Genomic DNA, 27842 nt, shown 5'->3' with positions numbered 1-27842 from the left:
TATTATTGTGTGTCGCAAGTCGTATATTGTGTTACTGAGTTGCTTTGTCAAAACTAGACGACTCATGGTCTACCAGTAGAAAGAAAACTATTTCCTATTCTAGCAGGTATATACAGTCACTCACATGACAGTTCTGTACACAGTCGTGCAAGGAACTTCAGAAGATTCGAACACACAACGTCTGAGTATATAAGAATCAAAGCAATGGCTCTGACAGTATTCCAGCATTATTGCTTACTATTTCTAATGGTGGCTACCCCCAGATACAGTCACGGAACCCAACCCACTGTCGAAGTTAGTTTAAACAACAATGGCTACGAAGGTATTGTTATAGCTATCCACAGAGATGTTCCTGACGAGCCTGCCCTTCTTGACGAAATCAAGGTATGTATGTATGTATGTATGTATGTATGTATGTATGTATGTATGTATGTATGTATGTATGTATGTATGTGTGTGTGTGTATGTATGTATGTATGTATGTATGTATGTATGTAAGTATGTATGTATGTATGTATGTATGTATGTATGTATGTGTGTGTATGTATGTATGTATGTATGTATGTATGTATGTATGTATGTATGTATGTATGTATGTATACTATGTATGTATGTTGAATTGAATTGTTTGAATTGAATTGTTTATTCACCAGATATAAAACAGGATAACATTTTTATGTACATTTCAAAAAGGAGGTTGATTTGATATATATATCTGGTGAGGGCCACAGAAATAGTTCGGTCTGAACTAGTCTAGTCTGTGACCCTGACAAAATAAATATAGAAGAAAAAAAAAATACAAGTGTGTAACTGGGCAACAAAAAGTAAGAAAAGAAAGGGATATCTACAAATACGAAACAATAATTGTACAAAATATTTACATGTCTCAATAATTTAAATAAAATTTATACTAATAAGAAAAAAAAAATACATGTCATGTGTTTTCTATGAATTACTCAGGTGAGCCTTTAAAATTGATTTGAATCTGTTCCTATCGGTGATGTCTTTAATGTGTCTTGGTAATAAATTCCAGTGATGAGTGGCTGCATATCTTATACTGTGCTTACTTTGTGTTAGGTTAACTTTGGGTACGTAGAAATTGCGATGTGTAGCGGAACGAGTAGAATAGGAATGTGAAATTGTATCCAAATAGCGGTTTACATCATGGGCAAAGTGATTGTGTAACAAATCAAAAGTAAAGAGGCAGGTGTGAAATGAACAAAGTTTATGAATTGGTAAAATATGTAGCTGTTTGAATAAAGGGTCAGTGTGTGCACGAAAGTCAGAGAAAGTGATAAGACGTGTAAATTTCTTTTGTAGTAAATATATTGGTTCCAAGAAAGAAGTGTAAGTATTCCCCCAGATTTCGACACAGTAGCTTATATGTGGAAGAATTAGGGAGTTGTACAATAACAGAAGAATAGATTTCGGAATAAAGTGTCGGAGTATTGAGATAAGTCCGATCTTTGGGGCAATAGATTTGACAACTTTTTGGATGTGGGACTTCCAGTTAAAATTGATGTCAAGAGAAACTCCAAGATACGTTGTCGAGGAGACGTTGTTCAATTCATTTCCATCTATTCCCAAACTACCCTCTATGTTCACAGGTTTACGGGGTGTTTTGATGACCATGTAATTTGTTTTTTCAACATTGACCGTTAGTTTGTTCGCTCCACACCAGTCACACACCTTCTGAAAATCTACATTTATGTGGGTAAGATTAATTTCGTTTCCTTCGATAGATTTGAATAAGTTAGTGTCATCTGCGAAAAGTCGAAACTGAAATGAGTTGGTAGAATTTGCTATGTCGTTGATATATATTAAGAAAAGAATGGGGCCAAGAATCGATCCTTGTGGGACGCCACATTGAATGTGTTTATAGGGGGATGATACATTGTCAATGGTAACGTATTGCTGTCGGTTTGTGAGGTAGTTTTTAAACCAATGTAGTGGAATGCCTCTTATGCCATAATGTTCTAATTTATGAATTAAAATGTCGTGGTTTATGGTATCAAATGCTTTCTTTAGGTCAATGAAAATGCCGAAGGTGATGAATCCATTGTCTAGTTGTTCACTAATGTCAGAGACCAGGTCTGCAAGGGCCAATTTTGTGTTATATTTTTTTCGGAATCCAAATTGTGTATCTAAAAGAATATGTTTAGTTTCAAGATAATTGATAAACTGTTTATTTACAAGTGACTCTATAATTTTACTAAATGTAGGGAGAATTGAGATTGGTCTATAGTTGCTGACATTGTCAGCTGCACCTTTTTTATAAATTGGCATTATTTTGGCTATTTTTAAAGAATTTGGGACAATTCCTTGGCTCAGTGTACAATTAATGATGTGTGCAAGAGGACGAGCGATGATATGTGCAGCATGTGTGACAAGTCTTGGGTGAATATTGTCGTATCCAACAGCTTTACGTGGGTCTAAAGTTTTGATTTCATTTAAAACATCTTGTTCAGAAACAGGGTGGAAGAAGAAAGAGTTGAGATAGTTACCGTCGAGATATTGTGTGAATTTGGTGGCTGAAGTAATATTTGATGCAAGGCTTGGACCAATGCTTGTGAAAAAGTCGTTAAATTCGTTCGCTATATCAGAACTTTCTGTCAGAGGATCATTGTTGGGCGTCGTTGAGATCAGTTTGCGTGGGTAGAGTTTGTTAGTCGATTTGTTCAGTACTTCGTTGATCACCTGCCACGTCTTGTTAATATTACCTTGGGCCCATCGAAATTTATTGAAGTAATAACGTTTCTTTACCGACTTGAGGAGTTTTGTTAGAATATTTCTATATTTTTTGTACTTAAGTTTATAATTAACATTGTGGGGATTGTTTTTCATTTTTGTGAACAACCTATGTTTTGTACGTACTGATTTAAGTAGGCCGTTTGAGAGCCAGGGTTTGCGGATACTATTGGAATGGCGGGCGGTTTTGGTATGAACGTGATTTGATACGATGTTATAAAATATGTTGTAAAAGGCTTCGTAGGCAATATTTGGGTCTGTGCAGTCATAGACAGGTTGCCAAGATGTAGCATTCAAGTCAGATAAGAAAGCATCAGGGTTATAATTTTTAAAGTTAAGTATTTGGGCTGAGTTTGCTGGTTTCAGTATATGTTTGAGGTGGTTGATAATACAAAAGATGGGATAGTGATCTGTGATGTCGGACTGAAGTGTACCACAGTTGATAAAATAGTTAGTGATATTTGTAAGGCAGTGATCAATGATTGTACTGGTGTTGTCGGTGATACGGGTAGCGGTATTGATGATCTGGTAGAAATTATAGGAATTTAGAAGAGTATTGTACTGGATAGCAGGTGCGCTGTCAGTGGAAGTATCAATGTTCACATCACCAAGAATTATGCAGGATTTACCTGAAGCAGACAGCTGGTCAAGACACGATTCAAGACTATGGAGGAATTCAAGATGTGGTGTGTTGGGTTTTCTGTAATTGACACCTACTATGATTGCTTTGTTATCAATGACAGTTTCTACAAAGATCGATTCACAGTGCATAATGCTAATGTTGTCAATACGGGTAATAGATAGAGAATTGTGAACGTAAAGTGCTACTCCCCCACCCCTTGCAATTTCCCGGTTAGAAGTAATGAGTTGATACAATGGCAAGTTATAAAAAGAAGGATCTGAATTGTGATTTAACCAAGTTTCTGACAAACCAAGAAAATGAAAATTACAATCTAAGATATCTAAGAGAGATACTAGATCATCGTAGTGTTTAGCTAACGATCTGATATTCAAATGTAAAAAAGAAAACGAGTTTTGGGAGTAAGATGTACAAGTACCTTCATTGAACTGGTCTGTAGAGTAAAATGAACATTTTGTTTTGTCTGGCAAAGAATCTGAGTTCAGTTCCATAAATATGTACAAGTTCACTGCATAAATGTTATATTATTCAGACAATTCGGCTAAGATCTTGGGTTGTTGTTATACAGATAGCTGGGTCACCATTATTCTTCCTTGTATAGATCTTGCCGTTGTAGGTCCAGATGAACTTCCACTGCTTTGTGTTGCGTAGTTGGTTTGCCTCGTAGAATAGATGTTTATTTGTCGGGGTTAAGTTTTCATTGATATATAAACGGTTGTTATTTGTGTATCCGATGTTACGGGCGGTTTTGTCTTTAAGATGTTTCTTTGAGTTGTATAGTTTGTTGCGGACGGTACGTCGGACGAACTTAACGATAATGGTTGCAGGTTGTTGTTGACCCTGACGATTTGTTCTGCGTGGTAGACGGTGCGATATGTCTATATCGTCTGGTGAAATGTTCACCCCTGCAGCTGCAGCTACTCTTACCACGATGTCATCAGTATCTTCATCTTCTTCTTCAGGTAATCCCGACAATTCTAAGTTGTTTCTGCGGGTATACTGTTGCAGATCGTTAAGTTCGTTTGTTGTCTTCGCGAGCTGTTCTTTCAATCCTTTGTTTTCATTTTTGAGGCTCTGGAGCTGTCGTGTAAATTCGTCAAACGAATTACTCACATAAGTGACAGACTGCTGTAGGTCTTGCAGTGTGCCTTCCATGTCAACGAGTTTATCAACTTTGGTAGTAAGGTTGAGAAGTGTAGCTTGGATGCCATCCAGTTTGGAGTTTTCCACTTTGTTACTCGCCTCTCGATCGTCATTGCCAGTGTCTATTTCGGCCATCTTGTCAATGGCTTGACTTGGTACTGGAAATCGAATATTGTTACATCTTTGACAGAGGTGGAGATCACCTTGACACAGTCTAGCATTTCTCTTCCCACAGTCTTGGCACTTCATACTTGTAGTTTGGAGTGAAATCAGTTGCAAAAAACGTGTAAGAACAGTCTAAACACTAGTATTTTGCAGGAGCGACGCATGCATACGTCTTCACAGTTACGTCACTATTGTCACATGTCAATGTATGTATGTATGTATGTATGTATGTATGTATGTACACAATGTCTGTAACAATTAAAGGAGAGGTGGGGATATGTGGCTTACTGTTTTACATTTCCGTTTCCATTATTTGTACTGACGATGACAGACATTAGACAAGAATTAAACCTTCTGCAAATTCCTAACACATAATTCGATCAATATTTAGTCTTAAGAAAAGCGTATTTTCATTTTGTAATCTGTTAAATTATCGAAAGTCAATATGTGGACTAAATGAGTCATCTCCACAATTTGGTCCATGTTATAAACGGTGTAAATTTTACTTAGAAAATGATGTACAGGTAAATTGAACGATTTAATACAAATTATGCCTTGCAGAATGTATTCACTGCAGCGTCAGCAACCCTATACAAAGCTACCAAGAAACGGGCATATTTCCGTAACATAACCATCCTTGTGCCCTCCAGTTGGAGTAACGATTCAAATTATGACGTGGCATCTTTTGAGTTGTTTGAAACAGCCAACATAATTCTAGACGAACCTCATCCAAAGTATGGCGACGTTCCACACGTACAACAAATAAACAAATGTGGACAACCAGGTACTAGAATGCATTTAACAAGGAACTTCTTTTTCGGTGATGACATCCCTGCAACACAGGGACCACGAGGTGAGCATTTAATTTTGTGGTTAGTTTTCATTTAAAGTAATCAATAAACAGCCAACACCATGGTTACCATGGTTCTAACAAGTTCTTGGGAGAAAGTTCAAAGTTTCACACATAAGTGCTTTGTGTATCTGAATAAAAGATAGTTTCTTTAATTTACTTAGTCAGCTGATATAATGTAGAGGCATCATAATCGACTGTAGACCTATTTCGAAGCCAATTCAGGTGGTAAGTTGCATCAGTCGTTTTCAGTTGTTTTTTCATTTACCTACTCTGTTTGCAAAAATAATGTAAAATGGTTAAAAATAGGTATGACTCGTAATCTATTCAAGAGCTTTCAACAGGTAAAGATTGACTTCTTACTTTCTGAACGGTATGAAGAGGGTGTGTACTACATGTAAATGATTTATTTCTCAGCCATTATGACGCAGTACTCATTTTATAACCGAATTCTTAAAAACAACCATGAAGTAAAAAGAGTTTTCTTTTGCTGCACTATACTATAATGTATATGTGGTGACAGTGAACGTTTGACAACGTACGCTTATTCCTATTTTTGCGTGTACTTCAGTTAAATTTTGGGGGTTTTTTGTGAACGCGTAAATATTGACTGATGTGTTATGCTCGTAGTGTTGGCGATTTGCCATGTGTTTTGTAGTGCCTTTGGTATTTTTCCGGGTATTTAAGTTAAATAACGTTTATGATCAAAATTCTGCAAGTGTTGTCAGTATATGGAATGTCTGAGTGTGTCTGTCCAAACACACAATCTGTGACAACGTTCTTACTTTTGATTTAATTCTGTGCTACAAAATCATGACCATCAAACAAACCGGCCCACCTTGTACACCATAAATGCAGGTTCATGTTAAGTGGGGTCGCTGATCGTTTTTAGTTTACGATTGTTCAAAAAGGGGCGTGGTTGCACTTGCGCATGTCGATCGGAAAATCCGACACTAAGTCTGTCATGTTTTGTATTTAATAAATCACGGTGTTTATGATATTCGGATAATTATGTAAATTCTTTATCTTGTGTCGGAATAATTTCTTATGTTGGTTTTGTTTAGTATGTTAGCCTTAAAATGAGGTTTACAAATTCAACCAATTTTTAAAATATTCTGGAAAACAAACACTGACAGTATAAAATACAGTCCTAGTATTATTATCACTTTATTCAATGTATAAAAACTAAGTACTGTGACGTAAATAAGTCTAGAGAGTGGTCGCTTTACAGCTGACACTAGATGATGTCGATTTGTGTGTGTATATATTTCATTTCACATTTGCTAATCAACCAATAATCCATCGAATTAAGCAATCACTAACTCACTTGCTCGCTCGCTCGCCCACCCACCCACCCACCCACTCACTCACTCACTCACTCACTCACTCACTCACTCACTCACTACTCACTCACTCACTCACTCACTCACTCACTCACTCAAAACATTTAAAAATTGTTCGAATCCAGCAGACAATAACGTTCAAAAGTTCAAAGGCACTGAACTGCAGGAAGCAGGTAGCTAGTCTGAAAAACTAAGGCAGTAGGTAAGGTAAACATGTAGGTGCGGTTGAGTACATGTACTACCAAAATAAATTACAAATGTATTGGTTCTTCTCATAATTCCCATAGATAAAGTCATCGTCCATGAATGGGGACATCTACGATGGGGGTTATTTGATGAGTATGTTCTAGATGAAGGTAAGAAGCATTTCTACAGGGATGGTCCGAGTATCATACCGGTGACGTGCGTCAAAGGGATATCGGGGAAAGTCAAACCAGAGGGCGACTGCAAGAAATGGCTGGACTTAAATCTCTTACCACCACCAGAGTGTACTTATGTGCCTGATAGTGAACAAGACGCTCCGATCCAAGCAAGTTTTATGTACGCCCAGTGGATAGATTCCGTGAGTATTTCAAATGTGCTAAAAGTACGACTAATCAAAACGAACTTCTTTCACGTGTATTGGAATAGTACTAGTATGTCTAATGACGTTTAAAGTCTAAAAACGTTGAACGCTTATGTTACAACGCATTCTACTCTCGGGTTTAATTTTTCACATGATATTTAGGTCCCATGGAAATGTGATCCACGATGAGATACACCATGGCTTACTGCTAAAAATAAAACAATATTTTCAGTCAATTCAACAAAGATCCAACACTCTGCTGTATTATAGCAGTTTTAGCAATGCAACCCTTACGAAACGAATCAATAATCTGTAACTTTATGGTTACTCGTGATTTTTTTTTCAGTTGAAGCAAAGGTAGTTTTATGTTATTCAAAAGCTTTGCATTCTATAAAGCTCTCACCAGATGTTCAGACATGGCATAAAATAACATTACGACACGACTTTTCTAAAAAAAAATCCAAAACACCAGATATATATACCAACCACCTTTGTGCAGACTGTGGTGTGTTGTGGCGGATATCCCTCTAAATAAGCTTTACTATGGATACTGTTTGTGCATTTGTACATGACTTTAGTTGAACCAAATCCTTGGTTACAGACTTTACCACTTAATGTGCACAATATATTCGGTGACATATCTACCTCATAAAGTGACAAGGCAACTATTCAATCACGTAACTTATTGCAATGTATGCAGGTCACAAAGACACCGTACCTAGATAGCGTGATGGATTTGAAATATGTGACCAGGTACATCTATACTTCATTACTTGTATGTCTTACGTGAAGATAACAAACCGTATCATAACTCATTCATGCATTCAGGTTGATGGGTTTTGTCATGGCGACCCTACTGACCCGAACGGGTTCCATGCCAGAAAGGCACCAAACCGACAGAATGATCGTTGTAGCGGACTGAGTTCTTGGGAAGTCATGAAAGATCGTCCCGATTTCAAGGACGATGTCAATCCTCCCGTTAATATAAACGACACTGCTCCGACCTTTAAGATTGTTCAAACTGTCGGTGTCAGAAGGGTGGTGTTAGTGCTTGATATATCAGGTAGTATGTCAGTAAGTATCATGATGGACAACATTCCAAACAAACACTAATAAGCAAACAGGCTGACGTAGATACTACATAATTAGTGTATGTGGTAGCATATATCCCAGGCTGTGTGAATCCTATCCCTGCACAGAGTCTGTATATTTAAGAAATATCCAATAAATCCATGTATAGTTGATCAAAATCAAAGTACACGTTTTAAGTTGGATTTCGTGAAATTGTGTTCAATTATTTTGCATGACTATGTGATATTACTAATTAAAATCTACAAGTAGGTAAATATAGATATGTCAAAGTATGTATACAGCCATTGGCTGGTAGTATAAATGACGTATCAATCTCGTTGTCAGGGTGACCCCATAAGAAGACTGCACCAGTCTGCCACTCACTTCATTGACAATGTTATTGACGACGGTAGCACTGTCGGAATAGTAGAATTTGACGATGTAGCTTCGGTTCTGGCTGGTATGACAGTGATCAACAACGATCAAGATCGGGATAACCTAGCCAGTAAAGTACCTAGTACAACTGGTGGCGCAACTAGTATTGGGGCTGGTTTGGCGAGCGCTTTACAGGTGAGTAGACACTCCTCTAACAAGGATCCATAAATTTTGATCACATGGGCGGTCAAATAATGTTTTATCAATAAACTAGTAGTATGATATCATATATCAGGTTTTTAATAAAAAAATATCAAATTTCAGTTTTTATTGAACTATGGACAACAACTGAGAAACAATGCATACGAGGTATACATATACGTAACTCACACATGTAGATTTAGATAATGGATGACACAAACAATGTATTTGTACGCAACTGTTTCAATAGAGAACAGAAAGAACGATGCACAATACACACATAGGGGAGTGGATATCTAAATACAACAAATATCCAGACATTTATGGTTGGCAATCATTACTTTTACAATACCAACGAAGTGGGTAGGGTACATGGAAGTGTGCTATCCTTCCATGATTGAAATGACGTGCCGTAGTAATAGCAACAGTAAAATTACAAACAACTGTTGTTTATACTATTGTCGTTACAGTTGTTACAAAACAGTAGCCTCCCAACAAAAGGGTCATCTTTCCTCCTAATCACTGACGGCCAAGAAAACACGTGGCCGTACATCGCCGATGTTACAGATGAAGTCCATGAAGCCGGTGTACGAGTTGACTCCATAGCATATACGCAAAACGCTGCAGATGAGCTTAGACATTTATCAGAGGGCAGTGGAGGAAAATATTACTACACACCAACTGATGATGACATAACGTCTCTTCTGGACAGTCTAGCAGCCACAATAACTTCAAGACCGATTGACAACTATGAAGCCATTCCTATCGTTGTAAGCGCTTTTCTTAAGTATTTCACGTTATTTGTACATAGTGACTTCAGTATACGTACAGACACGGTCTTTCGTTTTCAGCAATACATGTAGTTGTAATCATATAAATAACATCATCAGTCCATTGAACATTTTAATTCGTTTATTTTGATCAAAATTTGAATCAGCGTAAAATATCACGTATATCAAGGTACTCAGCAATAATTTCGCTTTGTTAATTGCTCAGACATAAGAAACATTCCAATTTTTTCATTCTATTTTCTATTGCAGCTGGAAAGCAATGCAGTGACCTTGAGTAACGCCAACTATACGAACATAATCTATGTGGATTCCGATGTTGGTAAAAACACTGTCTTCACTTTCCTATTTTCTTCAACAACTGTTGCTGTTTTTTTAATCTCACCCAGTGGTGAACGTATTGACTCGACGTATCCTGGCTATGATGTCAACACTGCTATCAAGAGAGTCAAAATCAAAATCAACGGCATTGCAGAGGTAGGAAATATCATAGGTGATACCTAATATAGTAACTTTTGATATAGCATCATATAAAACCCTCATCTCCCCCACACACACACACACACACACACACAAACAAACAAACAAACAAACAAACAAACAAACAAGCAAACACACACACACACACACACACACACACACACAAAACAAAAAAAAACACTTTGTAAAAGTAATTCAAAAAAAGTTTAGATCAAATTAGATCGTGTGCCATGTCCAAGTTTTGGAAACTACTGTAAAGCCGTAATTATTATCATTTTATAGTTTGTATGAAAGATGTATTAAAGAAGAAGGGGGTCCATCGCTTGCTTGGTTTGTTGACTAGTGATAGAATTATTCATTCGAGTAGAACTTCATATAATTCATCGTTCTATACCCCCAACAGGCCGGTGAATGGACATACGTGGTGAACGGTTCGGTTGGGTCCGCTCAGACCGTCAATGTAGTATTGGAGTCTCGTATGAAAGATCCGGACGACAAACCGATTCTGGTGAAAGCATATCTAGGGGCAAGTGCCGTTAATTACAAAGAGGACCCAACAATGACTATTTTAGCTGATGTCAAGAAAGGCTATCTTACTGTACTCAATGCTGACGTCATCGCCACAGTAGATGGACCTGCAATCCCAGTGAAAGTAAAACTTCTCGATAATGGTGCAGGTAAGGTTACACTGTAAGAGATTACTGCTAAGTGAAGTAGCATTGCTGTGTAATATAAAATCGATATCCTCTTCGAAGTACAAATATTTTCAGATGTCATAATCATTACGTATTCGAAAGGGTCGAATCATGATTTGAAAATGCCAACGTGTATCTTTACTTACACAGTCAAATCTCAATTTGTTTGAATGAGAATGAACGCAATTCTAGATCTGTCCAGGTAATTTCGGGTAAAGATACAAATTTAGGTGTGAAAACAGATGTGCTATATAGTTATAGAAAAAATGGTCCAGAGCCAAAAGATGGTCGGATAAGAAAACATCAATTCGAGAACCTGGGATTAATCGCGGGCCTTTAAAATGAGATGGTTTATAACTGGGACCAAATTTCAGCCAAAGACAGTGCATAGATACACTCATAATGCACAATCATATCTTGGAGCAAATCGACAGAGGTAGTTGACTGTGTACAAAGAGGGGGGCGCAAATTCAATTTGGTAAAACTTTTGCGGTGTTTTGGTAACCAAACAATTCTGCTATATGTCATCCCACATCATACAGTATCATATCCGAATACCTAATAGCAGTGTGTTATTAGTTGCTAAACATAATTCAACATGACTTAAGGATTTGAATAAATACAGGAATGTGTACCAGACTCTTTAAGCTGCTTAGTTTAAATTTTTATAGGAACATTTACAACAGCAAAATAGAACTCTTGGATGGAATAAGTATCATTAGAGGAGAACCCAAATAGTCTCACTCAAATAAAACTATTTTAAAGCGTAAAGCAGCCAAGCAGCTCAGATTGTATACATGTACTATTTTACGACTCTAACGTAGGCCAACTATACAATGTACGTATCATTTGGACCAAATATAAGTGATGAATTGAATGTTATCACATCACAGGAGCTGACCTTGAAAAAGACGATGGAGTTTACTCGGCCTTCTTCTTGGACTACTCCTCTTGTCACGGCACGTGTAAATATGGCGTTAAGATCAAGGTGAAAAACGCAGACGGTAAAGCTGAAATAGTGAAATATGACAACAGTGGTTACAGCCCTGCATTGACACTGAATCCAGGTAAAACTATGTAAAATTCGATGAACTTATAAATAAGGGTGTTTTTTGTCAACGAACAACAATGGGTTCAATAGTTTTACATTTTACATTTCCTGGTTCCCTCATGTCACAAGCAGAGTAAAGATTATTGTACAAACAACCTTCCTTGTAAACCAAAATAAGGAACTAAAACTTTTAAACTTCGTCACCCATGCATCTACCGATAGAGTAAATTGCATAAGTAATGAAAGGCAACTATCATAAGCTTCAAGGCTATCGAAAGAACTTCTCTCTCCAACACGTGCAGTTTAACAAGCTCAAAACTTAGCGTCATGTGACATTACGATCGAAGTCTGTTAAGTTTGGATTCGGATTCTTAGATGTAGTTTCATGGATACTGCATTTCTGACATTACAGAAAACACCGCCAGATTGAATGTTACCAAGGTGTCAGCAGACCCATTTAGTCGTGTTCTGTCGGCTGGTGCATTTGACGTGGAAGGTGGGCCAGACAGCAGTTCGCCAGAAGATGTATTTCCTCCAGCACGTATACAAGATTTAGAAGTAGAAGAAACTTTCTACGAGAATGGTACTGTCGTGTTGGCCTGGACAGCTGTTGGGGATGACTTTGATCGAGGCACAGGTACGTGCAAAGACCTTTCGATGTGTCAAACTGTGAACGGTACAGCTTTGATCTTGCAAGAACGGAAAGAAGAGAATGACTAAGCGACCCCAGTACACATAAAGCGTTTAATCAATTACGTAGTTTTTTTTAATGAACTGTAAAATAGTGCAGGGTTTTCTGTTGTGTCCTCCTTCATTTTGATACTGTCAAATGTGTTATTTCCTCGTTGTGTTGCGTTGCGTTGCGTTGCGTTGCGTTGCGTTGTGTTGCGTTGTGTTGTGTTGTGTTGTGTTGTGTTGTGTTGGAACACTTTTATCATTCTCACTATTGATTATTTTCTATTTTCAGCACAAGAGTATGATTTAAGAATGTCCGGAGACGTTGATGAATTGTACGACGACCTCGACAATGCTACAAAATTAACAAATGAAGACTTGGTGTCAGGTAACCTGTCATCACCACAAATTTCAGGATCTCGTGAACGTGTAACCTTGATCGTCAATAATACCGGTGGAAATTACACCTATGCCTTCTCTTTAAGAGCACTAGATAAAGCTGACAACCAGGGTGACCCGTCCAACGTCGTGTTCACCAGCGTTGTGTATATTCCACCGAGTCTATTGAACCCTGGAACGACGACACAACCACCAGAAGTTATTTCTGAATCCGGCACCTCTGGGTTGGCAGTGGTCATCGTTGTAAGTGGTGGCGGGTTAGCTATATACATCGCCATCGTGGCTCTTGTTGCCGTCGGTGTCGCCAAACGACAAGCAAAGAATGCAAAAAAGATGAAGACGAAAAAGAAATACATAGACACTTTCTTGAATTCTGAAACTATGAAACTACCACGTGTGTCATACAGGAACATCTACTTACCCGAACCACAAGGGCCGTCCACGATGGAGGGGCAAACAAACCTTGTCGGGTATGGCGATTCTGAAAGTTCCAAATTCACGTCTACTGACAGTCTCGACTACGAAGACATACCTGAGAGTATCGAAGCTCCGTATCATGCAACACCACCAACAGTACCCCAAGGAGGCCTTCACTCGCAGACAAGTCTAGCTTATACCACACCACCAATAGATTATCAGGATCATCACTTGCTTCCACAACGTGTTCAATCTGCTTTTTATGAAAACACAACCATAGACGTCGATGCCTGTTTTAACACTGCTCGCAGGGGCGGCGGCGACGGCTACTTTTAACATTAAATTTTGCATAGTCGATGTTTTAGTTTTGACTCTCAAATAAAAACCTACACTTCGTAAATTACATTGAAATATATTGTACTCGGCATCCCAACTGAACGTTACGGTATATTCGATGACATTTTAATGTCATGTACTAAAATGTCATATAACTCAGTGACATACACAACAAAGTACAGACAGTCAACATTCATTCGTCAATTAATCTGGAGATATTACAACATAATGGTAGGGTGATTTTGGTCAGCGCGCTTGATGATCGAGCTTTACATTTCTGTGGTGATGTATACCATCTAACTTATAAACACTTTGTTGATCAGTGAACACTGAACTGTGAGTTTCGTTTTTGAAAGTTCTCTGCCAGAAGGTTGGATTTTTGGCTCGTGATTTACAGATTTAATATCAGTATTATGAACTTTATCACAGTATCTTTGACGCTATGAACTCATTATATATACAGAATATGAAATGAACTTACATGTATTGTACACGAGATTTCCAAAACATTATTTTGTGAACAATATATTGGTCCGTCTCAGATAACGAACATTATTTACTAGAACGGAAGCATCGTATTTTACCGGTGAATATACACCAAGCTTTAAAGGAGAGTTCCAGTCTCTCTAATCAGGTGCCTCTAACAGCATTTATAGCCAGGTAACAAGTGAACGGTTTATTTTTTCTGTGTCCTAGCTACATTTCGAATTCAGTGCAATTGCCGTGGCCGTGGCACAATTATCACTTGGCTATTATAATCGTGCTATTGGGAATGTCAAACAAGCAACTGATAAACATTGTTGTACGTAAGTAATTGTGTCAGTCGTCGTACTTTACAGAAGAGATTCTTCAATTTTAATGTTGACTAGATATGAAAATAATATGCTTACACTTTGAAAAAAAATACAGTACAAAACAAAAGAAGTACTATAACTATGCTGGAAACAGTTTTAACCCTAATTTTCTTATTCAGATTAATAAAGTTTCTTTTGTTTTGGTAAAAGAATTTTGTCTGTAATTTTGTCTGTAGTTTGGTCTGTAATTGGCCATTACGCGTACATTGGAATAAACTAACGTTTAATAATTAGTTTTGTCATTTTACAAAGATCATGATGACTATGGTGGTGGTGGTGGTGGTGGTGGTGGTGGTGGTGGTGGTGGTGGTGGTGGTGGTGGTGGTAGTAGTAGTAGTAGTAGCAGTAGTAGTAGTAGTGGTGGTGGTGGTATGGTCTATTTGATGGTAGAGGGGTCACAGGTATAATTATATTATTCTCCTCCAATATTTGTATTCATTAAATCAGAAAATACTCGTCTCGCGACTCGTAGTGACAAGACCCCTTTAATATATCACTCGTATTTTCCATAGCTGAACGAAGACAATGTTGGAGAATAATATCCAAGCGACGAGTGGCAATCGTTGGTGGTACCGTACGTTCAACATATGCATATCTATAATTTATTGACTCAATACTCTCCATTCGTCTTGTTATAGGTGTACGTCTTGTAAGTTACAGGTATTCATATTCCTGTGACTACTTTGGAAGAGACAACAACAACAACAACGGTAGCGAAAGGGGGATTTCCCTTGGCTACTCTTTCTTTTGTTTTACCCGGAAATCATTTACCGTGTTCACGACGCCATCTACGGCGTAACTCGGAAATGTGAAAGTGTTCCCGTGTTCCCGTGTTAAAACTTTACGCTACTTTGATTTCTGTGTCATAGCAGGACGGACCATAACAAGACATCGCCATAACCTAAAACCTACTGCTATCATGGCGGCAACTACCGGTAGTACCCTAGCACAGGTAAAAATATTTTCATGTTGTGTCCTTGTAGTGTCCTTGTAGTATAAGCTTATGCGTATATAAGAACTCGTCACAGTAGGACGAAAATGACAACAAACGTCGGGAGAGTGACATGAAACATTCCGTAGTTGTGTAGCACGTATAGTAAGCGAGGTACCACTTGTTAAATTCTCAAGTGCAAAATAGTTGTAATTGCATAGTATACGTGGTGATTCTACCATCGTACAGATTCTATTGATTTCAATATAGTCAAATCTCAAATGGAAAGTTGATTCATTGGGGACGTCATTTCACACAACTTTGCATACAAACTGATTACACACGCTTTGGAATATGAAATCGAAGGTAAGACACACTGTACTTGTACGTGTTATGTGACCCTTAGCAGCTGCGCATGTAACAGGAAATTGTCAACCCGGATCTTAGGGAATTATTTCACCTCAGCTACTCAAAGAATTACAAAAGCACTGATGCATGCACATGCATGGGCTAAGCATTGTATTGGACCCGAGGAAGCCTTTCAATTCATACTGTATGAGGTCAAAGTGTCATGGAACATTGCGACCTAGTAGTAATTTGACTACATTAAAATAGGAATGTGTTATACGATCTGATGTACCAAGGAATTAGGGAAAAGAATTGAATATACTGGACGGATAGAAAGGTTCACTGTGTAAACTTCATAACGTAACGAACGGCCAGCAATACTCTGCCATTCCGGTTGCATGCCATGTTTAATTTGCATAAATTTTTGCATTCCGTCTATTTGTCGAACCTGTAATTGTTGGTTCCTAAATAAATATATAAGAAAAAACAATACTTATCAATCTTTGCAATGCCAATGAAAAAATCACATTCATCAGTCGGTTGATATTTTGTTTGTTTTTTTGTGTTGTTTTTTTCCCGTAAATTGAAGCTATATGCTGAATAATAGCTAAGAAAATAATTTCTGACTGTGTCTAGTGTTTCTCATTATTTTGTATCACTACATTGTGATTTTTTCGAATTATATTTTGGTTATCACTAAATTTATCAAGTCAAGTAATATAACTGTTGACATATCCATGTGTTACAGCGCTGCATAAGCCTATACGTCCCCGGCCCATAGACGTGGCATTATGTACATGCATGCTGTGTAGGGCATGCAAAAGAGGAAAGAAAAATCTACCTTTCGTCATTATTATAGATTGAGTTTATACATATAATAGTAATAAACAACTTTATGACCGAATTGTTATTTGCTCTCGTTGCGCGCGCATGTGTGTGTGTGTGCGTGCGTGCGTGCACACCTGTTGTCTTGACCCAGAATTTGGAATTTGTCACTCGAATAAATGTCAGCCGTTTTCTGTTTCATTTTGCAGACAACCTCGACAGATTCCATGATGACTGATGACGAGTCGAATTCTCCAACCATGCTCTCCACAGCATTACTTACAACTAACCAGGTTTCTGAGGCACCACTGCTGTCGACAAATATTATCATAACCATCGCAGTGTGGAGTGCTATTTTTATCTTTATTGTCATATTCATGTCTGTGTACATCTCATGTGTGAGAAGGCGTCGTACTAACAAAAATGCAACTACCAAACCGAAGGAAATAAACATGAATGGTGCCGTTCCTCACCACCGCCGCCGCCGCCATGGTCCCAAGGCTAATCCACCACCTGTACCGTCAAAGCCCAAGATGCCAAAGCACTCTCATAGGGAAGCTTTACAAAGAGACATGAGATATAACACGTCACAAGGAATTGATAATCCGGTCATGATGGGTTCGAATCACGTTGGTGGGACACAAACTTGGTATGAGAATCATGAAGCTTTCAGCCAGCTTCACCAGGGAAACCCCACAGGCCAAAATCACCAGGAATATCCTCAACCTGTCATTCCATTTCACCAAGAGAACCCCACTGACCAAAGCCACATGGAATATCCTGCAAGCCAGTTTCGCCCAGTAAATCCTGTCAGCCAAACTCATCAGTTTGCCAGCCAGTTTCACCAAGGAAATAATCCTACCAGCCAAGACCAGCAGGGATATCCTGTCAGTCAGCATTACCCGATTGACCCCACTGGTCAGTATCAGCAGGATTACTCTACCAGTCAAAATCACCTTGATAATCCTTCAGAGAATCAAAATGAATATCCCGATGAGGATTACCTTGAGCCGTTCACTCCGACAGAGCGAGTTATCTAAATTCAAATTCATCATCTGTCCAAAAGTCACCTATGCAATTCAATGAGTAAATAAAATATATCCAAGTCAATATTACGAAGGGTGGTAGGGGAACGATGCAAACAGATATGTACACAAACAAATAAGAATATTTTCCAATATTTTGAAACTTTGACAGTAGTCCATGGTGCATTTTGTAATGTAAAACTTAGTCATTATGGTATTTATATTGGCTGCACCAGATAATGAGAGCTGAGAGTTGCTGCCTTTAGTCTCAGACTGTTTGATGGTCTGAGCTTTAAGTAACTTTTTTGAAAGTAAAACCCGTGACATTGACCAGAGCGGTCAGTCAACTCTCGCTTCTGGTTGCTAGTTTGAAAAATTTATAATTTGACAGTTCTGTCCAATATTCTTAATAGCGAAAACACGTTCGAAACATGTACTTTCACCAAGAATTGGTGTGTTTATTATTCATTTACTCCAAACCGACCTTCACATGCATGGAAGAAATGTGGGGCTGGAGGTGGAAACTCACCCGTATACGTATCCTCTCATATATCAGGAATTCGAGTGTCTAAGCTATCAAGCTATATAACACATTTCTTGTTTTAAATCCTGCTGTGAGTATACATATATAATTATATATTCCAGTTCAGTGACAGTCACTAACCTATCAAAATAAAGCATAATCGCCACAGATAAACTTTATGAAGGTACTGACTGTGCTAGTCATTTATATCTTACAGATATCACGTTGTATGTCTGTTCTGGTATTCAATTTGTGACTTTTTTCTCAATCCACTGTCTATGGTTTAAAATGTCACTCTCGTATAACTCTTCTTGGGGAAAGGACATAATTTACGAAGGGGGGGGGGGGGCTGGGGAGAAAATATTTTGCTTAATTCTTTTCCGCAGAAACACCCCCACCCCCATCCTTCCCGATCTCAAAAAAATGTTATGGACCTCTGAAATGAACCCAAAACTGTTCGTAGCCCCCTACAGGCTACACATATTTTTATATACTAGTATACAATTATACGGTACCCCCACCCCTGGAGATGAACGGTACACTACATTAAAATAACCGTGGCAATTGACTTCGGCGTCCGTCCATACACAATATTCAAGAGATTTCTTTACAAATAGATGTCACGGGCTTTGCAGGGAGATATGTCACATTGGGCTGCAACCTATTTTGGTTAATATTTGCACCCGTCACCTAGTCCTAGAACTGTTAGTTAATGACGTGTATACATGGTTTGAATACGCATATCATATCAGCATTGCTGATTACGCGGCTGCACTGGTAAAGAATCTAACAGGTGGTTTCTTGACTTTGAACCGTTATATGGATATTGAAGCTTTCACTCATGTGTTTCCTACTATTACCAAATTAAGTAAGGCCCCACTCTCTCTATCAGAGGGACTGTGGTAAGGCAACTACCGGTAAATAGTGTTTCTCATCGTTCCCAAGACCAGGAGTATTTTTCTGGCGAGATATGACTTGCGCCCTCAATGTACAAATCAAAAATCCATTCGTTTTGTCTTCCAGTAAGTATCCGTCCTCTTTACCGTCATAGAGTTTGGGGAAAGGGAGATTAGACCGTGCCCACAACGGCTGATCTGTCAGTCTAAGTGTAAAATAACACCATGGAAATACCAAACGTAAATGATAGCAAATAAAGGTAAAAATCTGAAATCAATCAATATTATCAAATGGAGTCATTCATGTGTTTTAATACTTCCACAAGTTCCAGGCGTACAAAGCTTTCTCAAGTTATCATGTACATTTAAGCAAGACACACTTTAAATTATTACAAAACGAAGTCTCGAAGACATTACTTTTGGGAAGGTTAGTTTTAAATTCTGTATCAGAATTCATTTCTTAAAGTACATTTCGCATCTTGAAAGATTTCTCCATAAAGGGGCGTGAATGAATAGGGATCAGGATGTGGATTACACTCCATAGAGTGAACAACCGTATTCTGGACTTCTTCTGTCACAGCAATGGAGAACTTATTTTCAAAAACACCGTTGAGTTGTTTTAGTTGTTTTTGTTTGTCAACTAAACATGTATAATGAGTTTAGAAAAGATTACTTTTATTCATTTATTTATTTATTTATTTCACCTTTGCATCAGTACAAAAAGAACAATAAAATAGCATAAGATAGATCAGGTGGCGAACAAGTACACATAACAATACAAAATCAAAAAGATCAACATGAAGCAGTAATGGCACTCCACTGTCTTATTATTTAGCTTACTGTAATATGTCTATTATCTATAAGTGTCTCAACCTCGAGTTTCTTTTATCACATAGTGATCTTATCAATGTTTTTGTTAGCTTTGTAACGTCTTCCCCCCAAGGTCATGGTTGACCTCCCACAAGACCCTACTGAAAAGAACATTGAATTTAAAGTGAAGACCCCCTGAATGAAATTTACTACAAACATTATAATTACCAAAATTTACAAATACTTCATTTAAAATGCAATAAAAACGTTTTTCTAATGTCAAGAAAAGCAGGACACATGAAAAGAAAGTGATAAATATCTTCTTCCCCTCTCGAGGAGAGCTTACAATCACCAGATGATAATTTGTGCAACTTACTTTATTCGCCTATATTAATGGAATTAGATCTTATTTTAAAGCAAAGCGAGGTGCCACGATGATCCTCGGGGTCATTTCATACTAGTAGTTTTCGCTTGCGTTATCATTTTTCATCCAATTCATTCACCCGTAGTGTTCTAAAGACTTCATAACGATTCGCTTAAATGATACCATCTCATTGTGGTTACTAGATAGACATAACTATTTAGTCAATTTGTATTTGTTGGTTGTTTGGATCCATATACATGGTCTAATCCATTCTCTGTAAGAATATTTATGTATATATAAATTTCTCTGTCTGTCTCTGTCTCTGTCTCTCTGTCTGTCCATGGAAGTAGAACTACTTCCATGGTCTGTCTCTCTCTCCATTTCTATCATAGACTTGTTGAGTTCAGTGAAAATCAACTTGTGCATTCATTTTCTGTAATCTATCAAGATATGTAATCCTAGAATTGTTGAGGATAAACTGTATATCCGACCAGCTTAAATCACCTAGGACTGACTTGGCAAGTAACATTTCTATTCACTCTTTCCAGTATCAAGCACTACCGAGCTACTACCGTCAACCTTTACGCATGCGCAGTTATTTTCGCGGGGAAGACAGAAACATTTCATTTCCGGTTTCCTCTTGATACGACGAATGTAGTTTGCATTTGCTGAAGAATAAATTATTCATACAAGTATCTTGGTATCAGAGAAGACCACATTGTTCCACACCAAATAAAGATGCCAAAAGCCAGAGGAAACCCAAGCCGATCAAATGTCGTGGAATCGGTGAGTTTACTTTAAAAATGAAATGAAAGTACGGCTACTGCAATCGTTCATGTAGTGAACGAGGTGCCAACTATTAGTAGTTTGCCATAAGAACTCCCGTTATGTGTCACTGTGTGTGTACATATCCTCTTAATGACACAGTACTAGAATACTATCCATTCTTCCACGTCGACTGACAGTGGCCATGGAGGTAGGAACCCCGGTGTATCTTGTAGGCACTTCAAGTTCCACCTCCATGCATTGGCAGAATTACATGCAACAGTTGTTCTATGCCTGAGACACTACATATATGAATACAAAATGTCATGAGAATCGGAGACGCAACCCAAACGATAACAATGTCTTCTGTACAAGTCATGTATCCTTTTCATTTTTGGTCAGCCAAAATATCTACCAGTTTCAGTGGTAACACCCGAAGATCACCTCAATTGTTACTTTCAACTGTGTCTTTGTTGTTTGATCTATTAGGATGACGATGATGATGAAATGGAGATGACACAAGCCAGTCAAAGTCAAACCCAGACAATGACACAAGCCCAGAAAGCTGCTGTAAATCTAACTCATGATGCTATTGATGGTTTGGTAGGTCCCTTGCGGTGTGTTAATATGTACTGAATTATTTCTCTACATACCATACAGACTTGTCTTTTGATGGTCAACTTTCTATTAGTATTTATCAAATGGTGAGAAAGGGTTGTTTGTATTGACACCCCCAAACAATGAAGTATTCAGCTGACGAATATTCTGCAAATGTTGCTATTGATGAGAGTAAGTTTGATAGTGAAAAATTGTGGTAGAAAAGATATTGGCTTCCCAGGATGAAAGTATAGCTAAACATTTGTAAGGGGCATAAGCTGTACTGTACACACAGTATACATTTTTTAGTATGATTTTTTTCTGCATATTTCAAAATACTCAAAGTATTCTACTTTAGGCATATACTTGACCATCATTTGCAATTGACTGAATTCAAACCTGGTGCTAGATATAGCTTATACAATGATCCACTGATGTAATTTACTGTACATATTACTAATGTCAAGGAAGTCCCTGCTATACAGTGAACTGATCTAACAATGACATAAAATGATAGTAATGTCATAGAAGGGCAAGTATGCTTGGATGTTGACATTATTCTAAAAAAAATTAATCAAGGTTTTATGTAAGTATTTTCTCTTGAGTAAAAAGCTTACAAACTCAGCTTGTGTCTGTATGGTCAAAACTAACAAATACATGCACTATTAAAACTGTAGTATACGTTCATAACTTCTTCAGGTCAATGACATCGTTCAGTTTATGCTGATTATGGAGCAAAAGAAGATTCCCGTAAAAAGACAAGGTAACAGTCTGTCTCATTGTCATCATTTTTGAAAACAACGGAACCTGTATGAAAATATTGTTAAATGTGTAATGCTTACATCTGTGAAATTTGAGTGTTCAAACATGAATGTTTAAATTGACATTTATGATATTTTCATAATTTTGTATGTTTATTGACATTTATTTTTCATTTCAGATATTAATAAACATGTATTAAAAGACCATAAAGCCATCTTTGTAATGGCCATGGCACGTGCCAAAACCAAACTTTCAAGGGTATGTAATCATTTGTTATTGTTATTATTGTTTGCTTAAAGGCCCAAGGCCTACTTTGGGTCTTTGTACTTTCAAGAGTGAGCGAAAGTGCAGTAAACAACACTGCAATTAAAGGTACAAATACTGACATACATCATAGATTTACATAGATTGTTATTATGGTTTATTACGTGTTTATCAAACACAAGATGTGTCTGTACATTTAACATCACATGCTCATTTGCGTACAGTGTTTAAGAATGTTTTCCTTACTGCATTGCAGTGCAAATACCAATAGTAAAAGTAATAGTATGCATGCACACCAATGCAAGTCATCACTTGTACATCTACTATAATTCACATAGATGTCCTCCATTGTGCTTCTTTTCAGACATTTGGTTTTGAAATGACAGAATTGGAACAGGGTTCAGGCAATAAAAAGCAGAAGTCTTACATTTTACTTAACTCATTAGATGTCAGTGATACAGATCATATTGATCAGTAAGTCATGGAGGATTACTGTCTACCTTATACTGTTTGTTTGGCATTTGCAAAACACAAACAAATATTGTAAGTGACGTAACTTAAGAAAATCCAAATCAATTGATGGTACAAGTACTTGTCTTCCAATGAAAAAAAAACCTTTAAAAGATGGGTACAGCAAATAATTCAGTTATATGATTAGAAACTGTTCTCAACCACTAAAGTTTGTCTATGTCTATAACGGCATATTAGTTAAAAGCACACATACATTGTAAGTAATGAATATGAGAACTTGGAAAAACACCCTATAGTAAATACAAGTTGATACAGATGTTATAAACAAAACTGTTTGTCACTGAAAAAAAGGCTTGATATCATGAAATGGAATGAACTGTTAAGAGTCAAACAGTAAAAGCAATGAAACATAGATCAAATGTATACAATGTAAATTATGCTAGGCAGTGTTTTGCTAAGGTTAGGGAACCCTGTAACAGAATGGGGGATATGGTAAAACACACATTGTTTCTAATACATTGTACCATCATTTTGGTGGGGAACCCGGGAAAGTGACAGGTAGATTTTACCTGCATACCACCCTTAACAAAATCACTGTTTAGTTTCTGGTTCATAATTTTGATACTGAATGATAATCATATGCTGCAACCCTATCTTTGTAAAACACTCTATATATTTATTTATTACTAACAGTTCAGCTGAAGAACCCAAGATGGGACTACTAATGGTGATTTTAAGTATCATTTTTATGAGTGGTGGTGTAGTTACAGAAAGTAAGTATCAAGTCACAGCTAATGATTACCATCTTTATGAGTGGTGGTGTACATTGTAGTTACAGAGAGTAAGTATCAAGTCACAGCTAATGATTACCATCTTTATGAGTGGTGGTGTAGTTACAGAGAGTAAGTATCAAGTCACAGCTAATGCTGTCTTTCCAAGTTGTATCTGCAAGATATAATGGGTCCCCTGGAAATTTCATTGAAATTATGAACATACAAATGATGGAAGTGTAGTCTATGTCTGTTTTGTTACTGTACCATAGTGGCCCTACAGTTATCTTGTTACTTGTGATGAAAGTTTTATGACTCACCACAATGTGTGCATTAAAAATCATCTGTGTAACCCTATAATGACTTGGTTTCTGTAACTCTATGTAATTGCACCCTATATATTGGGGTCATGGATTTAAGGCCAGGGTTTGATGTCTGCCCTAAGCAAAAATATAAATATGACTTACAATGGATGGATGAGTCAATCAAAAATTAATGCTTATAAAATAAAATTGATCACCTATCTGATGTATACCGGTATATCAAATTTTTAATCAGATTGATAATATTAACAGCCAGTAATTTATCATCAAAATCTAAAATCAAGAAATTCAGCTTTTTTTAATTGTTTCATTATTTTTTTTTTTCATTTACAGCCATACTTTGGCATACTCTAAAGAAGTTTGGAATTCATAATGAGTAAGTACTGACTGTATATATTAAAATTAATATAACTGGAGATAAGTATTCTGTAACCATTGCACAATGTGAAGTGAAATGATAACACAGATTATTAATGTAGTAAACCATACACTGGTCTTCCATTTTCACTGTAGTACTTGTTAACTGGAATTGTTTCTTCAAGTTATTCTTTGTGTTAATGACAAAAAGAAAATGAAATTCTGTGATTCAATCATACACTATCCATTGTTTATAATTCCATCCCCCAAAGTATGTGATTGGGATTGCATTTATTTTAATTGCATATAACTAATGCCTAGTTTTGAGTCACCATAGTATTACACAGTGTAATAATTTCTAAACAGTCTGTATTGTGTTCACTTTGTAGCAAGAATCATGAAGTCTTTGGTGATGTCAAGAGGTTGTTAACTCAAGAATTTGTAAGACAGATGTAAGTACTAGAATTAATATTTTGTTAGGTTCCTGGAGTTTAATGTTAAGGTCAGTTCAATGCCATCGTGTGGCAATAATCAAATACAAGCAAATTTCCGATATTAGGCATTCAATCTTGTCAGGGATAATCATTCTGTTTTGATTTGTCTGAATAGTTTTGTCTATTCATTATTGCTTTCATGATAAATTATAAGTCACTTTGCTTCACCTAAGTATGTACCAAAAGTTTGTTTTTGCCACAATTGTATTCTTTCTTTCTTGTTTTCAAAACACTACATGCATCCCCAACATAGTTTCCATTCATTTCCTCTATATGTGTAGGTACCTGGAACACAATAGAGTTATTAATTCAGACCCACCTGCCTACCAGTTTTGTTGGGGTCAAAGGGCATTGAAAGAAACAACAAAGAGGAAAGTTTTAGAGTTTGTCACAAAGGTAGGTTCATATCTTTGATCAGGAGCAATATCAGATATACACAGAAATCAAAATCATAAATAACTCTCCAAGCCTCCATAATTTACCGCAACTGCAAATAAATTGTATTCACTCTGACCTCTTTATCATGCCGATAATTTTGTTTGGGACATAAAATGATGTAATGAACTGTTCAAAAAATTGAGGTAGCTCTAATGGAAATACAAGTATGTAAAATACGAGATGATATTCACAATACTCTATTACATCATTATAAAAAGTTGTGTACAGGATACGATAATTGTTACAGTAAAATTTAGATATTGAGAAGGTAATTTCTATACTTTTGTGGTCCTAGATCCTTAAATGAGTTGTAATTGAGTTAAAAGTTCCTCATTATATTTATAAATTAAATGTTCTTAATATCCGTTTACAGATGTATGGAAAAGATATGCAAGTCGAATCATGGAAATCACAGTATAAAGAAGTTCTTAGGTCAGAAGGAAGACTGGCCAGCAATGGGCAGGTGAACAGAGGGGAGAGTAATGGGGTATGAAGTGGTCTGATCAGCAGAAAAGTCCTGCACATCTAGTTGTAATGTGAATGAAACCAGGGGATCAATACATTATAGTGTGATAGAAGAACTATCCATGTCATTGCTTTTGTCATAACGTGAAAAGGTTTGTGTACTGGTAGTGCGGGGCTGCTGTTGAGATTAATACCTACAGGAATCAAAATGACACTTATTCTGAAAGTATGGTGTATTGATTATGTACTACAATACCAATGTGCCTAATGTATACATAGAATTATTCATAAAGCTATCTAACAATTATAGATTGAAGCATAGATGAAGAACAATTTCTGTATCGCTTTTAAACCCCAAATTCCACACAGATTTTGGAATGAGAACATTGAAAAGGAATACCCCTTTGTTGTAAATGTGATCATTTTCTACAAAAAACTTATTTGTCCAAAACGTTATATTTTTATGTCTGGTGATACAGAAAGAAACAAAAATGCTGAGTGATGTAAATTCCAATCTTTTGTCAAATTCATCCCACTTCAGATGCAAATAACAACCTTTGTGAATTCCTAGTCAATTCATGTGGTCATTTTGACTATTATCCCCCTTGTTGCCTAGCATTTCTCAATTGGTTTAGGTATTCAAACCTACAATTAGACACAGTGACTTTCTTGATATGGTAGTCATAATTACTTCGTACTGCTCCAATCTCCTTGATGGTTCTCATCACATGATGACGCTATTGACATCCTGTCACAGCAGGCAAATTCAAAAAGGAATTTATGCCAGCTTTCTTCATTAAAATAATTGGGAATACTAGGTGAGAGTGGCGATGACAGTCAAAATCCCCACATGGCTTGACTATAGGCTACCTTTGTCAGTGTAATCATGATTTCAACAGCTTACATGGTGGCAGAAAACTACATAGATTGTGCTCTTCTTACAAATGCTAGGTTTAGAATGTTTCAGTGCAATGTTACATACAAAGGTATTATTCTAAAGTTTATTTCTGTTATGATAATATTTATAGCTTTTATAGCCTTTTCAGTTAAGTTTTATTACAAGAAATGCTACACAGTCATGCATGCATGTTGTTATATTATGTTTGTTATGTTATGTTATATTATGTTATGTTATTAATAAAAAAATTCCTGACAAAATAGAATGAACTACAGTCTATGGGTGGTGTATTTGTTCCTTTCATTAGTTGTTATATTCTTCAGTAGATGTAGTATACATTAGTAATGTTACTGGCCCAATATAAGCTTTGGGCACCCGTGAGTAAGATGGATTTCTTCCCTTTCTCATGTCTGGCAGATAACCTCCTGATCCAAATGTGCACACAGTGAAAGTGAAGCTAATCTAATGAGCCTTACTGTAAATAGGTATCAAGGCATATCAAACTAAGATGAAGCTAGAGAATCAAGCTTTCGCTCGAGTTAAACTTGTCACTACATACATCACCTACAGATAAAATTGACCACTACAACAGTTACAATGTCTTTTTATAAGTTATTGAACAATTTTTAGCAAATATACATGTTGTTTGATCGAAAAAATGTCACGGTTGCAGCCACTGTTCTCCACAGGATAGATTGCAGGGATGGCAGTTAATTTGCA

At 36.9% G+C, this 27842-nt stretch overlaps 3 protein-coding genes across 4 annotated transcripts; all 3 read left to right on the top strand.

Annotated features, from left to right (window-relative positions):
- Window positions 1-204: 204 nt before the first annotated feature.
- Window positions 205-13942, top strand: LOC144440063 (calcium-activated chloride channel regulator 1-like). Its single transcript, XM_078129345.1, has 11 exons — window positions 205-384; window positions 5258-5549; window positions 7177-7451; window positions 8283-8528; window positions 8871-9095; window positions 9572-9871; window positions 10142-10366; window positions 10773-11046; window positions 11958-12131; window positions 12528-12752; window positions 13083-13942. Exons 1-11 carry the CDS (start codon window positions 205-207, stop codon window positions 13940-13942), a joined length of 3276 nt encoding a protein of 1091 aa, XP_077985471.1.
- Window positions 13943-15665: 1723 nt separating this feature from the next.
- On the top strand, window positions 15666-18451 carry LOC144442284 (uncharacterized). Its single transcript, XM_078131594.1, has 2 exons — window positions 15666-15748; window positions 17110-18451. Exons 1-2 carry the CDS (start codon window positions 15716-15718, stop codon window positions 17938-17940), a joined length of 864 nt encoding a protein of 287 aa, XP_077987720.1. The 5' UTR covers window positions 15666-15715; the 3' UTR covers window positions 17941-18451.
- A 2711-nt stretch (window positions 18452-21162) lies between these two features.
- LOC144440231 (non-structural maintenance of chromosomes element 3 homolog) lies at window positions 21163-27305 on the top strand. Of its 2 annotated transcripts, none has more exons than XM_078129549.1 (10): window positions 21163-21304; window positions 21773-21886; window positions 22580-22643; window positions 22821-22900; window positions 23271-23380; window positions 24071-24150; window positions 24804-24846; window positions 25217-25279; window positions 25603-25717; window positions 26133-27305. In XM_078129549.1, the coding sequence occupies exons 1-10, from the start codon at window positions 21257-21259 to the stop codon at window positions 26250-26252; spliced, it is 837 nt and encodes a 278-aa protein (XP_077985675.1). In that variant the 5' UTR covers window positions 21163-21256; the 3' UTR covers window positions 26253-27305. The 2 variants fall into 2 exon arrangements, with proteins under 2 accessions (XP_077985675.1, XP_077985684.1); XM_078129558.1 differs by lacking the exon at window positions 21163-21304 and adding an exon at window positions 21455-21494.
- The last annotated feature ends 537 nt before the right edge of the window (window positions 27306-27842 follow it).

This window comes from Glandiceps talaboti, chromosome 1, assembly GCF_964340395.1.
Source record: "Glandiceps talaboti chromosome 1, keGlaTala1.1, whole genome shotgun sequence".
NCBI classification, from domain to species: Eukaryota; Metazoa; Hemichordata; class Enteropneusta; family Spengelidae; genus Glandiceps; species Glandiceps talaboti.
The sequence above is the reverse complement of the archived record's forward strand: the minus strand, read 5'-3'. Positions and strand labels throughout refer to the sequence as shown.